Consider the following 15296-nt stretch of genomic DNA (forward strand, 5'->3'; position numbering starts at 1 on the left):
GGAAATCACTGCCTAAATAGTCCAGGATCTGTATATAAACAATCTATTTCTTTCCATATACTAAACAAAGTTTGTTACTGAATAATCACTAATTACGTCCTCAGCTAATAAAGTGCATGATCACCTTTTCTGGGATATGTTTCGACTTTGTCACTGAACATCTTAATTCCAAGCTCCTGTTTGAACTCAGTGCTTTGACAAGCACCATCACTACTCAAGGTCTGTATGAAGGAAGCTTCAAACTGCATATTATCACACATTGGCAAAACTCAACATTTTATGAAGGGCCCCTGCTCATACTGACATCTTCCTATCATGTGTAAATAAGGTTTGTAACCTTGACTTTAAAGCCCAGCCTTTCTACCTTTTTCTTTTTCCTAAACAAGTGACAAAGAACAAGGAAGCTGATTGAAGGGATCCATTATGTATCAACTTAAAGAAAGGCAAAGTGATTGATGAAACTAGCAGTCACCTTCACTGCTATCTACTGCACCTGTATCCTTTTTGTCAAATGACCTGAAAATCCTGCTGACACATTCACTACAAGGATACACTGTAGTTTTGAATACTTTTATTTGCCAGAGAGTCTTTAGGGACAGGTTTTTAGAGCCAAAATGAGATTTTCAGACTTTTTCGTCTAGTGTTCTCAAATCTCTCTCTCAAAAGATTATTGTACAAATCCATCTGGAAACAACAACTGGTAGTGGCAGGTAAACTGCATCTCTACTAAAAGATTTCCTAACACTGAATAATTTTGAATTATTCAGTGTTATGAAATCTTTTAGGAGAGATGCAGTTCACCAGTGGAATTACTGTGTATGAAATTTTATTTGCTATTATTTAAATTGGGATTAAAGTTACACCCATGTCACTTTTCATACTGAATTTAGCTACACTTTTTGGAAAAAAAATCAGCCAACAAACTGTTAATCCTAAAATTGTGTGTTATTAATTCTAGGGTTGTCGAACGATTAATTTTTTATCATCTGGCTTTAATTATTTTTAAATTAATTTGCATTAAAACATAAATAAGGGCCTTTTCAAAGATAGCAAAGGAAGACCGCAGGGTGGTTTTTTTTTTGTTTTGTTCATAAAATTGTAAGTTCCCTTTTACTGTCTGAAAAATTGGTCATTAATATTTTTCATCAATAGAATTGGAGTAATATAAACTTTCACTTTTTACTTTAACTTGCTAGAGTGAAAATGCTTTCAAAATCAACAAGTTCAAATCTCAGCAGTATGGAAGAATATCCAAATGTACTACCTGGAAGATCCAAATGACATTGTCCTCCATCTTCATTCTTATGAAGACAGGGCACAGTGGTTTCACATATGAATGTAAAATAACCTGCTTAATTTCAATACAAAACTGAAAATAAAACCCATCCCTAAATTTCTCACTAGGGGCCTAGTATATTATTGTGACTCATACAGTGGAGTACCCTTCAAACTTATGCCCAACGATTAAATAGGAGGGCAAATTTTAATTAGTGATTAAAGGTGTAGTTGATTATTTACTGATTAAGTCAGTTAAAACTTTCAGTTCTAATACCTGTATCATTAACCAGCTTCTTAAAGATTCTTTTTCAAAATAACTATTTTCTTCTGTCTGTAACAGAAACATACACACACACATACACTTTTAATAAAGCTTATACTGTTTTTGTGCAGTGAATCTGGTAACAAGCATTAAATGATCTTTCTATTTTTATTTTTTTAAAATCCAGTTAGTATTAGGACACTTGAGAGGCAGGAAAATCTCCAAAGGAGCTGCTGTGCTCTGTGTGGGACACAGAACCATTTCCTCTGGGCATTTATTACCTGTTAAAAACCAATCTTTTGGTGAGTGGCAGTTCAGGGTTTTTGAGAGCAAGCTGCAATATTTCTTCGGGTCTGCAGAGTCATAATTAAAGCTGAACTGAGTGGAATTGGAGAGGGAAGGTCAGCGAGGTGCCGTATGAGAGATGAGGCTGGGCTGATGGGCACCAAATGAACAAATTATGATGGGCCCCACTCAATGTGATGAGGTCAAATGCTTGTTTCTACCCACTGACAGTTCAATTTCCCTGCAATGTCTCTCGGTTCTCTATGAGCTAATTATGAATGAAAAGTTATCAACTGCCCATACCAAAAGCGGCTTAAATACCATTTCTTGGAGCTTTTAATGTCAAAATATTGTAAGAAACAGCATGTTGGCCCAGTTTTTGAGCCAACAATACTTGGGTTGATCTAAATATCAGTGATAACACCTACATTTTTGTGACTTATAGCATACATGAGACAGATTTGCCAGCTGTCATCTGCTTAGCAAAAATAATAATTTTATCAAGCAAATCTATATTATGTTTACAATCCATTTCCACAGCAATAGCAGCATTGAGCTCATGGCTTTTCATATCATGGGCTACATAATCTTCAAACAGCACTATATATTTTTCCTGGGACGATGCTACTGGATTATTAGGTTTTAAGCATCAATACTCCAATGTATCCCAGCATACAGATTTATTATCCTAAAGCACCTCAACAACGATCGACAAAATGCAAATTCTTTCCATGGAGCCTGAGTTTAAGGGGTAATTTTCCACATCTTCTATTTATGATGTACAATTATTTTCTTTGCATCTATAAGCACAAACGCTTTCAACTTTTCTGAATCCTATGACACCTGATAAAAAACAAAATGTAACATATATGTCACCAATTTTAAGATGTCAGTTGCAAATGGCACTTTTAAAAAGATAGTGTTCTTCCCAGAATACCTTGGAATATTTTTGTCCCCCCTCCCCCGCAAAATCAGGATCTTTCCCATAATATCTGATAATAGTACTATTCCTTTTAACGTGATACTTCTCTAGTCTTCAATTACCGTATTTTTCGCTCTATAAGACGCACCAGACCACAAGACGCACCTAGTTTTTGGAGGAGGAAAACAAGAAAAAAAATATTCTGAATCTCAGAAGCCAGAACAGCAAGAGGAATCGGTGCGCAGTGAAAGCAGCAATCCCTCTTGCTGTTCTGGCTTCTGTGATAGCTGTGCAGCCTGCATTCGCCCCATAAGACGCACACACATTTCCCCTTACTTTTTAGGAGGGAAGAAGTGAGTCTTATAGAGCAAAAAGTACGGTAATCACTACCATGCATATCTTGCACCCTCTATACAAAACTGATATAGAAAATAGCTATTCTACCTTCATTTATTATAGTAATAAACCACTACTACTGTGCACAGAAACAAAAAGCTCAAGTATAAAAATTCTTGATTCCTCCTTTACATTCCTTTTACTATTTCCACCTTAAGTTTTACAACTACATCTACAGATAAAGGGTGGTTTTTCAAATTTAATAAATAATAATAAAATACTAAGTAGGTAGAAGAAAGCAATTCACTCATGTAAGATTTAATGAAAGAATTAAATGTGGTGTACCTTAGTTTAAGAAACCCACTATGGCATAATGGCAATAATGGCTCTTTTTAAGTGTTGCCAGTGATCATAGTGTTTTCTCAATATATCAATTGTGATTGCTGTATTTAGTATACTATCTTGTTAGACATTGTTGATAAAGAGATATTACAATAAAATGATGGCTGTACCATCCTCATGTTTAAGTAGCACAATTAGCAGCAGAGAAATGCAGTCCATTCATTACAGAACCTTTCAGGAAGTTGATTTTTTCTAATTCTTATTGTAATTGCATTGTTCTAATCTTGTATTATAAAGGCAGCTGCTTGCCTATCATTTGTACTTTCCTCGTTAATCCTGACTCAGTGAATTAACCTTTAATTACGGCCGTTAAAATTGAAATGAGCCTTTTGTCTGGCTGGGGCAGCCCCCTTTCAGTGGATGATTCTGATGAAAATTTTTAGGGTCAATGAATATGTCCCATGTCATGTCTGATAGCTGCTAAAGATGTGAGGAGGTAAATGTTACCTTAGAAAGATGTGATTGAAATTTTAAAGTGACTGGTTTTATTGACAATATGTTAGATTTGTGATTGCCTAACAAAAACTATCCACAACCACTATCAGGCATGGTTAAAGCTATATATGTGTATCATTTACATATTATACATGAAATCTTCAATGAATTTAAATAGGGCAGTTATAAACATGAATAAACTAAGATATTTGAAGGAAGGAAGACAAAGCAATGATACTATTTAATTTTTTTTATAGAATTATGCTTCTTGTATACAGAGTTCTTATTTGAGTATTAAATCTTTAGCAAGAAATGTTGAGAGGAATAACTTCTTTCCGTAATAGTGTTTTCATATATACAATATTTCCATAACAAGAAATACAGTACTACTCTTGGGCAGTTTCTTTTTCAACCATGTTTCATTGCTCAGATTTGGAAAACATTTGGTCTGCAGTCTCATGGAGATGAAGCTTGAAGGGTGCCAGTTGTATTAAAATGAGTAAAAGTTTTTAAATTATTATGAGCCTTAAGCAATTAGTTTCTGCATGTTTGCTATGGAGATGAAAATAATGATTAGTGTTGCGTTAGGGAGATTGTGATTCGAGGACCCGATCCCCGCTTGGGGAATAAAGACACGTGGACACAGAATGTAAGGTTAATGGGTAAGGTAAAGGCCACAACTTTATTGAATACAGCATGTGAGAAGATATTGGCTTAGGCATTGGACCACGGAACATTAGACTCCACCCACTCGTAGAGGGGTGAGTCTGAGGAGGGGTTAACCACCAGTAGGGGGAGCCTGTTGATGCTAATCCAACTATAGGCTCTCTTCCTGATGTCACCGAGGGTCGTGCCATGGCCCCCCGCCACACGGGCATTGGACAGGATCCACGACCGCCGGATTCCTTTAGCGGAATACACAAAATTGTCAGGGAAGGCGATGGCCACACCTTGCCCCCCGAAACACCAACAACACATTCCAATGCCTAACCGCCAAATACCACGAAAGTTGTGACAGTTGCTACGAGGTAGGCGAAAAAAACCAAGAGGCCGGGCCAATTTAGCCAATTGGAAAAAACTCCTACCAGGCCCCCTGGTTAAACAGGGTGACCAACCAGAGGTCCATAGCAAAGTCTCAGGAACAGCTAATCTAAAGGGAGTGGAGGGTGGGTGACTCGAAGAAAATGTGTGTGCAGTGGTGGGGATGGGCTGGCGCGGCTGCGTTTGAGCAGCAAGCCACGCCCCCGCCGAGCTTCCCTATTGGGTGCCCAATCGGGGAGGGGCGTGGCGCCAGCCCTGGAGTTGAAGCAGGGGGCGGAGCGCCCCCTGCATGACGCAGGAATCGTCTCCTGCTCACAATCCCTTCCCTCCTGGGAGTAGGAAAGGCTTTGTCAAATGGAGTTGCAAGTCGAAAATATTCTTAATGTCCATTTCCTACAAGTATTTTGTAGAATTACTCCATTCTTCTTCCTCATTTAGTGATTTTCTTTAACAGATATTCACAAGGTACTATTCTAGATCAAATGTCCCTAGAGAGGCTGGTGTGTTAAACCAAAACTCTTGAATCTGTTATTCTACCTGAAGAGGGGTCTTTCTACTAAATAAGAGACTTACTTCTTGCCAACTAGCTAGTGGTGACTCAGCAACTGATTTCTGCAGACCACACATTTCTATTTCCTTCCTAGAGTTTTCATAGGCCTTCTGCCTTGTAAGAAGAATAAGAATCTTTATTTGCATCAGCCACTAGCCATAGCAATAAAATAAAATACAATGTTCTGAAGATAGAGGTAAAAACGTAACCATACAAAATACATTTTGGAGGTTTACATCAATAATCATATAATAGATCCATTTTAATTGTCCCTGCTTAAAATTCTGCAGTTTTTGCTGTCCTCTGGTTATCTTGATCTGCTAGAAGAAAGGACACAGTAGCAATGGTTGAGCGACCTGGTATGGATAGCAGTAGAGGGGTAATAACCTCACTCCTCAAATCTTTTTATAAAGAGTGCAAGCTAGAAGCACATGAGCTACTGATTCAATACTGCCATCTCCACATGGACATTAGCATTTTTCCAGTGGAATTTTTTGAAATCGACCCTCAAGTAGAGCTGAAGGCAGTATATATAATCCTGTGCAAGTGAAAGCGCCTCTGTATTTAGGAATTGTAAAATTTTGTAAATAGAGTGCCAATGTATCAAAATGACTAGGTGGAAAATAATCATATAATGGACGAAATTTCCTTATTGTGGCCTACTAAACTTAAGGTCACCTGCTGAAACCTTTTTATTTCATTGAGATTTAACCTGGGATTAAGTTTTGTTTCCTATTTTTACTTTAATTTGTCTTACCCTGCTCTTTATTTTAATATATTAAAAGGATCTTAGTAATTTGAACTGTTTATTGCCTTCTATATTGTCCTTTATGCATTTTTTAAAATAAAAAATTATGCCCTGTGTTTCTTTTATAAAGAAAACCAGGGTATGAATAAATAAATATGACAACAGATGTATATCTGCAATTTTCCTACATCATTACGTACTTAAAGACACAGCTGCCACAATTCTGAAATGAACAGCTATGCATTTAGGGAAAGCCTAAGTACAGTTGTACCTTGGAAGTCAAATGGAATCTGTTCCGGAAGTCCGTTCGACTTCCAAAACATTCGGAAACCAACATGCGGCTTCTGATTGACTGCAGGAAGGTCCTGCAGCCAACTGGAAGCCCTGTTGGATATTCAGCTTCCAAAAATAGTTTGCAAACAGGAACAGTCATTTCTGGGTTTGCGGTATTTGGGAGCCAAAATGTTTGAGAACTAAGCTGTTCAAAAACCAAGGTATGACTGTACATGCTTTACAAAAGTTGTATCCTAGTACATACAGGCGGCAACCATTTTAGGGGCATCCTTTTGGACCCAGAAGAGGGAAGAACAGGGATGGAGAAGGCTTATGCACACTCCACCGACATGTGGGAGGATGTGCAGGGGCTGGGAATGGAACCCCCATGCAAAATGGTCATTGCCTGTAAATTTTTTAAACTGCCTGATATAGTCAAAGTAAGTGGTTCCCAAACTGTGATCTATGGATCACTAGCTTCATTCAGGTAGTCCACAGCATGTGTTAGGATGGAAGCAGGGAGGCTGGAGTGAATTTATGAAGTTGAGTGCCAAGCAAATGAGAAATTAAAAGCAGACATGAGTTGAGCTTCCAGAGGCAAACTATGGTATGGCTTCTTAACTATGATCAGCCCAATCTTTTCATGTCCCCTCCTCCTACCATTACACCTTGTTTCTTCTCAAAAAGTCACTCCTAAAGGGCCTCTTTCTGTTCCAGTTCCACTATGTTAATACTTCTAAAGTAGTCTGATTAACTCCCTTCCTATACTGGAAAGCATTAGAAGGTCGCTTATGATCCTTTCTATTTAGCATGAGCATAAACATCTAACACTTTTAAAAATGATTTTGAGATGGCACTACATAATTTCCATTGGGAACTGGGAGTAATGGGCACATATTCTCTGTGACTACAGGAATACAATGTGCAATATACAGGCTCCAGTGGAAGACCTTTTATCTACTATACTGATTGGCCTTTAGCTTCTGCTCCAGGCACACCTATTAAAGTCCCTATCACATATGGTATAAACAACAAGATATATTACATTGGTGTAGCAGGTCAATACTATGGACTTGCATGGGTAAAACTACCTTAATGTACATGGCCAAAATACCCAGCACACAAACCTCAAGTTAAGTAAGATTAATACATACCATTAGACAAATAATGTATTCTCAATGGCCTTGGTTGTTTCCAGACAAGTTGCTTTCTCACCTATTTTTACTGTAGCACTTTAGACCAGTGTGGCAACTGTACTCCGCTTCTTAGCTTTGGTAAAGACTCCCACATATGAGTAATTTCAAAGGTTCATTTTTAAAACCAGATGAAGTGAGCTACTGTCCTGAGCGTGTTGGCTCCTGGATTGAAGCTCACGGTTGCTTTGCTGTCCCTGATCCTTTCTGCAGTTGTGCTGAGCTAATACAATGTTTGGCTTAGAGCAGTGGTTTTCAACCTTTTTGAGTCCACGGCTCCCTTGACCAAACACATTGTTTCTGCGGCTCCCCTGTGGGAGCCACTTACAATGGGGTTCCATTACATGACACCTTTAAGTGGGGATTCCCTCGTTCCACCCCTGACCTGTTCTGCCCTGTTCCCATTCCACCAGATGGGCTCAAGGAAGGATGGTCGCTGGGGTAGAGAGAGAGAGGTATACAGGAAGATAATGGGCTGCAAGTTAAAGCTGCCAGCTCCCCTGAATGTTCCTTGGAGAGAAAGAGAGAGAGATAACGCAAGAAGGTATGGGCTGCAAGTTAATGAAAGGTTGCCCCCCCCCCCCAGGGCTCTCATGAACAAAAGTTCCTCAAGTCTTCCCAGGGTGCCACAGTGCACTGGTTGACAACTAATGGAGTGTTGTCCAACCCAGGCTCATGCCTTACCACTTCCAGATTAATGAAAACAAATCTTGGTTACAGTTCATGGTTAGTCTGGACAATTAAATCATGAGCCTGGGTTTAGATGACACACTGAATCAAACCATGGGCTTAGTGGTAGCCAAGGTTCGCTAAGCACGATGTGAAATTAACACTATGATATTTTTTTGTTTTCATAGTGAGAACCTTACCAAATTTGCTTGAACCATTTGTTAATTTGAGCATCCTACACGACAGAGAGCAAGAGACCAATAGGTTATTTTCTTAACAGAGAGATTTTACTACCATGTCCTTCCCATTCTCATGCAGTCTGGTTTTGAAACAGTATGTGGTATAATTCTAAACAGTCAGAAAAATGGGAGCTATTTGTTAAATTGTCCCTAAATTCTTACAGCAGGAAAGAGATGACGCATATTCCAGAAATTTTGACAGAGAAGCATCTGGTAGAGGACACCGAGTGGCCTTTTAAGAGGCTCGTATCTGAAGAAGCTAGTATAAGGGGAGGCTTTGGATTTAGGGATGGGAAGGACAATTAGGAAGAGGAAGCACCTCCTCCATTTTTGTCTACCTGCCATGAGCCCTCCAGGAGTTTGGATCTGGTCGCTCTCTATTTCATTGTCCAGGAAACTGAGTATAAAGTCATTTTAGTTGATTCAAGATATGAATAAATACCTACACAGACACTGCGTTGCATAAGAGCTAACATAGGCAATCAGAAAAATACTAAGTTAGATTTGTTTTAATATAGCAGGTATCAAGATAAAGAAGTTCAAAAATATATTTGGAAAGAAGAACAAGTTTCTGTGTTACTGGTTTAGAAGATTATAACATTTGTCCAGAATTTGTAAGCAGTTAAAATGCAAAAAATAAGGTTTCCCCATGCCAAAAGTTAGAATGGTGATTAACAAAAGCTATTCTGATTATACTGCCACCAGTTTAAAACCACAAGCTTTAAAAAATCCTCTGCAACATATTCTTCCTTAGTTTCATCATGAAGCTACATTGGGGTGGGGAACCTTTTCTGCCAATGGACCAGGCCTTTAACTCCCCAACCCCTGGCAGGCCAAACTAGCTCCTCCTACCTGTCAATCACTGGATAACACTATGGCATCAGGTGACAGTGTGCTTTGAAGTCCCAATTGTTGAGACTTTAAATTGCAGCAGAGGGCTGTTTGAAAGTCCTTTTGCAAACAGCCCCATGCTGTTCTTTGAAAACAAGAGGTGCGGGGGGGGGGGTGTTGTTTGCAAAATGGAAATCACTCCCCTCTCCTGGAAGAAGGCACACCCTCACTGCCCATCAGCTGATTGATGGTGGAGGTGTTCCTTGCTCCAGTCAAGGAACAATCAGCAGCTCACTTTAAGCACTGAAGCAATGCCAATACCCATCCCACACCTGATATTGCATGGGTGGGCATGGTTTGGGCAAAAGGGGCTCACAAGCAAAAATGGAGCCCCTGATGGGCCAAAGGCCCCACCCCTGATCTGTATTTAAAAATGGAATGAAGTATTATTGAATGGTCTGCAAGTCCATTATAGATCAAGATACAATTTCACCTTAAAACAGAAAATGAGTGAGAAAAATAAGTCAGTAAATGAAAAATATAACTTACATCAATGACTGAAGAACTTGATAAACTTAAACCTTCTAAGTCAGCTGCTAAAGTAGGAGTAAGAATAGTTGGCTTGTGGAGTGACGTGGTTGTTGATACAGGACTGACTGCAGAAAATAAGCAATTGAGAAGGATAGTTATATTTAAGTAAATTAAATTGGTAAGAGTATGGTTTTCTGGCATCTTAAACTTGAACAATTCAGTAACTAGACACGTACTTTATCCTACGCATTTTAATAAAAATGTTTAATTTTTAAAAATTATGGCAGAGCTTTCCAAACTTTTCATGTTGGTGACACACCTGTTAGATATGTTTAATTTCATGGCACAGTAATTCAGTTTTACTAGCAAACCTGAGGTTAAACTAGCCCCTTTCCAGCCCCAGGAGGAGAGCAGGGTGTGTTCACACATGGCAGCCAACACACTAGCGTGTTGTGACACAGTTTGGAAAACTCTGATTTATGGGATTGTACGTCAACATATGTCTTAAGTTACTGTGTATGGGAAGGCGTGTATACACCTCCCCAACCACCACACACCATGTTCCAAACTAAAGGTAAACTATGTGGAAATTAATGTTAGTAGATTACTTATTCTTAGACTGCTAGATTCTATGCTTTGTTGTTATATAAAGATGAAAGCTTCTTTTTTTAAATGAACCTTGTTTATTCTGAGAATTCAGACATAAAAGTAAAAGTCTCTGAATTTTCTAAACACATAGGAGGTGTTAGTAAGAGCTAACAGCACAAAATAGGGATAGCAGAAGCTGATATCCCTGTCCCTTGATCCCCACGGCAGCCACCTCAGTGGGAATGCCACTCCTGGAAGATGCCCCTTCCTCCTTTGCCCTGAGCCAGAGCCTCCCAATTCAGCAAGGTCCCCCAATCCTTGGTGAAACATAGTGGGGCTGGTGTGTGTGTGAGTGTGTGTCACAATTTGCTAGCTCTATTTAGCGTGCTAATCTCTGTATCCAACCTATGGAAAAACAAAACCACACTCATCTCTAGCTTTTATGCTTTCCAAATTCCTGTGCTTGAGGCTGTTAAATATTTTTGTATTAGTAACACATAGAGATTTACAACCTTTGAAAATACAATCTTTCTGAATGAGACCTCAGTATGATTTCCAGATACCATGCGTCTCACTGCTACCTTGCTATGGAAAGCTATTCATTTATAAAAAGGTACTTATTTAAAAATAAAATAGTGTAACAGTATTACAATGCGCTAAGAAATGCATTTGATATAGGCTGAAAATATATAAGCCTTAAATCTTAAGAGACAAGAGAAGAGAGACCCCCCACATTTAAAGCTAAATTGTTCAGAAAGAATCTGTTTAAAGAGCATGCATTGTTCAAATAGGCTATCCAGGTTTGTTTTTTTTAAGTGTGTTATGCTCTTATACAATGACAAATGCATAGAGTACACATAAATATTCCATTATATCTTTATATGAGACAGACAGTATTATTTCAGGCCTTTTGAAATTTAAATACAATGACTTGGATCCTAACTAGCCCCCTGCAAAATGATGGATTGCTTCTGTAAGTGGAAATAACTGCTTTCCCCAATCCTTCAGCAACAGTTTGGAAAGGCGAAGAGGTTGCAGGGAAAAGGAGTGTGTGTAAAAATATGCTGCCTTTCTTCTGCTGGTGGGAGCATCCCATGGGCAGAACTCTGCTCATGGGACACTCCCACAAGGGAAGTTTTAGTTAGATCCTAACTAAGTCAAATGCTTTAACTTTCATGGACATAAAAATTTGAAAGGGCAAACATCTGGAGTACTTACAGTCATCCAAATCCAAGAGTGGCACATCTTGCTTAGTAGACGTTCTCTTCTCTTGTGAAGCTTTCTCTTCTTTCTGCCAAAAGTATATGAATGTTTAATACTTTTTTTGAAAAAATGTGTGAGAACACTGCAAAGACTTATCCAGGAAAGAATGTAATTGGGCTCAACCTTTTTTAATATTCGCTGCATAGCAATTCAGAAAAAAGAATCCTGCATGCCTTTTCAACACCATTTCTTTGATATTATCTCCCAGTGTTCTTGCAACACCAATACAGCTCTGCTTCAACGGCAGGTCAATGTCCTGCTCTAAGCAATTAGCTGTGCTATTACTCTATTTTCTTTTAGTTTTTTAAAAAACATTTGTGGTGCCTCTGATCTAACTTTTCACATTATCAATTAGCAGTCTTTTATCTCCTGTAATCCTATGGTCCTCAAGTTTGCAGTAACGTCAAACTTTTCTCAACAACCACAACTGGTCTCACTACTTCTTTTCTCTTTGGACATGTGACCTAATCAGCTGAGAGCTGCTGCCATACAAGACTAGGCATAAAACCTAGAGATCTTTAGTCCTCACGAGAACTGAGATTTCATTAGATCCAGATCATCAAAGCATTTTCAGAGTAGCAAGAGACCTGATAAATTCATCTCTTTGGGAGAATAAAATTAACAGAGTTTATATATTATTGCATCTATAATTGAAACTCAAATAATTATACAAGCAGGTGTAAGAAGGGAGAAGGACAAAGAAAGAACCATGCCTATACACCACAGCCTGGGAATAAAGTTCCTTGTCAAAATTTACTATGAATTTTGGCATAATTTTCCAGACAACTGTATCAGCCATTTGAGTCCACAAACATGCTGATTAGTAGGACACTTTTCTCACTGAGTGGCGAAAGAAATACTTGTATCTGGAGAACGCATGCGAAGCATGGTGAAAGAATCCCACTGCATATGATTCGGAGCATGAGCTTAATTTAACAGGATTCAACAAATGCCGTCAACAGCTCACCTCTGGCAACCATGACTATCTTCCGGGAGACTATCAGCACAAACTCAGCATGACATAAGAATAATCTTTGTCCAACTTCCCTACACACTGCAAAGAACTTTGGGTGGGTAGGTGGATGTAGAATCCTGGTGGAATACAAGAGACAAAGTCTCCAAATGGATGCAATTATTTGTCTCACTACTGTCTTAAGAAAGAAGAGCAACTCTAAAATGCTTTCTAAAAATGCTTTACATTTGGATTGATATTGTTTTCCATTGACAGCTGGGCTAACATGGGATCGGGTACAAGATGTTGTTCCATAATGGCAGAAGACAGTGAAAAAAAAATCAAGTCCAAAAAACTTTTAGGCAACAGGCACTCTTATCACATGTGGAGGAACATGCCTTTAAGCTTACACCCTGTCCAACATAAGGGAAAATGGCTAGCTCTGGAAGGGTGTAGGGGTGTCCAGTGCCATCTCATAATGGCATTTAAAAAGGTTTCTTGCAGTTTAGTTGAAATGGTATGTAGTGGGGGTTTAGACCATAGAGCTCCCACCACAAGAACTTGGACGCAGTGTGTTTGGAAAACAGCACTTATGAACACTTAATTCACCACTGGAAGGTAATAACTAGAATAACAAAGAAAGATGGCTTGACTCCATACGATCTTGATTTATAGTGTTTATTAACAATAGTATAGTAATCTTCCTTCTTTCTCAGTCACAGAAGACACTATGGAGAAATTACTTAGCGATTTAAATTGAAGTATATCCTGTGGGTGTGAGCTGAATTTGTACTATAAAAGATTTTCCAAGTTTGTTTTGATTCCATGTGGATGACTGCATACAAGACTTAACATCTGTACATGTATTTCTCTTGAAAGACAACAGTTTTGCTTGGTAATTGTTTTTTAACTTTTCAATAAAGTTTGTAAAAAGAGAGATAGACAGACAAACTCTGCTTTTCCTCTATCTATATGTGCAAGAAGCTGGGTTTGGGGGGAAGGCAGCACAAATAATGGCTGGGTACTGCAATCAGACCTAAGTTCTGGACTTCTATTCCGCAAATGAAAATTAGTCAGTCTCAGGCAAAAGTTCACATTATTCAATATATAGGCTCAGATTTAGTTGTGATTAAGTCCCACAAAAAATACCTCCACAGTTGGAGGCAGTAATGCTTCCAAATGCCAGTTGCTGGAAACGGCAGGAGGGGAGAATGCTCTTGATTTCATGTTCTGCTCCCTGATTTCCCACAGCATCTGATTGGCTAATGTGACAATAGGATGCTGGACTATAGATAAGCCTTTGACCTAATCCAGCAGGCTATTCTTATGTTCATGTGATTTCATTACAGCTACTCAGTTGTTCAAACTAGTTTCAGTGGGACTCATTTTAGCTGGAATATGTCTTAGGACAGTCAACACTGAAGTCATAGTTAATTATGACTTGATTCAATCTGCATGGGTTGTACCTAATGTGAGCGGCTTGCACAACTCACCTTTTTCTTTCCCTTCTGCAACCCCTGATAAGCTTCTCCACAGCATCTTAATCTTTCCAGTGGAGGACTGGAGCTGTAAGAACTTCACCAGGAAGTGATCAGACAATGGGGTGAGATCTACTCCCCCTATCTCCATACCATCTCTTTCTCCACCATGAGCAAAAATCAAATGGAGGGTATTCTGTGCCCTGTGTGTCAGATCAGTGAAACTTGGGCGATACCTCCGTGATCATCATTAAGGCCATGAAGTCCTGAGGCAGAACACTAGAGGCAGCCTCAGCATATATATTGAAATAATCCAGAACTATTGTTATGGTTTCCTCTGACACTACACCCAATATCACCTCTGCCAGCTTGGTGAGAGAAGCTGCTGGGCAGTAAGGTGGATGGTACAGAAGGAGTAACCACAATTTACTAATCAACACCAGGTGCAGGCCTTCACAGTCAGTTCCAAGTTTCCTGGCACTGGATATGGAAGTGCAATGGACCACAGCAACTCTCCCCTCATCCCTGCAGCCTATGATGATGCCAGGGCTATCTTAAATATATGTGGCGCCAGGGTGCAAAGATCTGTCCATTCCCAGGTGTGCAGGAGGGCGGAGGCAGCCGGCCACCTCAGTGTCTCGCTGGCTTGGTCATCCCCAAATTCGCAGCGCAGAGCCGCCCGCAGCAGAAGAGCCCAACATAGTGCTCCGACCAAAAAGGCGGGCTCATCCCCAGACTCAACTCTCGGGCCCCGGACTCTCGGCCTGGCACCCCTGAGAGCCCGGCGCCCCGCACCCCTAGTGCCTATGGGTAAGACAGCCCCGTATGATGCTATACCAAACATCTAGGTGAACACAGTGGGATCAGATCAGCTCCTCCCAGCAAATCTACCTGGTTTCTCTAATACAAAATGGCATACTCATAAAATCAGATATGTCATTGTTTTCCTTTCTACAAATCGCAACTGTGGTTACAATGTTCTGGACTTGCCCATGGTCACAAGAAGTTTAAATGTAAGAA

The 15296-nt window shown here is 39.5% G+C and overlaps 1 protein-coding gene across 3 annotated transcripts in view; it reads right to left on the reverse strand.

The window, feature by feature from the left end:
- The window catches only part of AP3B1 (adaptor related protein complex 3 subunit beta 1), a 149641-nt gene that overhangs the window by 37827 nt on the left and 96518 nt on the right, over nucleotides 1–15296 (reverse strand). For all 3 annotated transcript variants that reach the window (XM_079995362.1, XM_079995361.1, XM_079995363.1), the window contains 2 exons: nucleotides 11802–11874; nucleotides 10014–10120 (listed from right to left, as the gene is read on the reverse strand). In XM_079995362.1, the coding sequence (XP_079851488.1) occupies nucleotides 10014–10120; nucleotides 11802–11874 (180 nt within the window). The remainder of the gene's footprint in view (nucleotides 1–10013; nucleotides 10121–11801; nucleotides 11875–15296) is intronic.

This window comes from Podarcis cretensis (genome assembly GCF_951804945.1).
Source record: "Podarcis cretensis genome assembly, chromosome: 11".
NCBI classification, from domain to species: domain Eukaryota; kingdom Metazoa; phylum Chordata; class Lepidosauria; order Squamata; family Lacertidae; genus Podarcis; species Podarcis cretensis.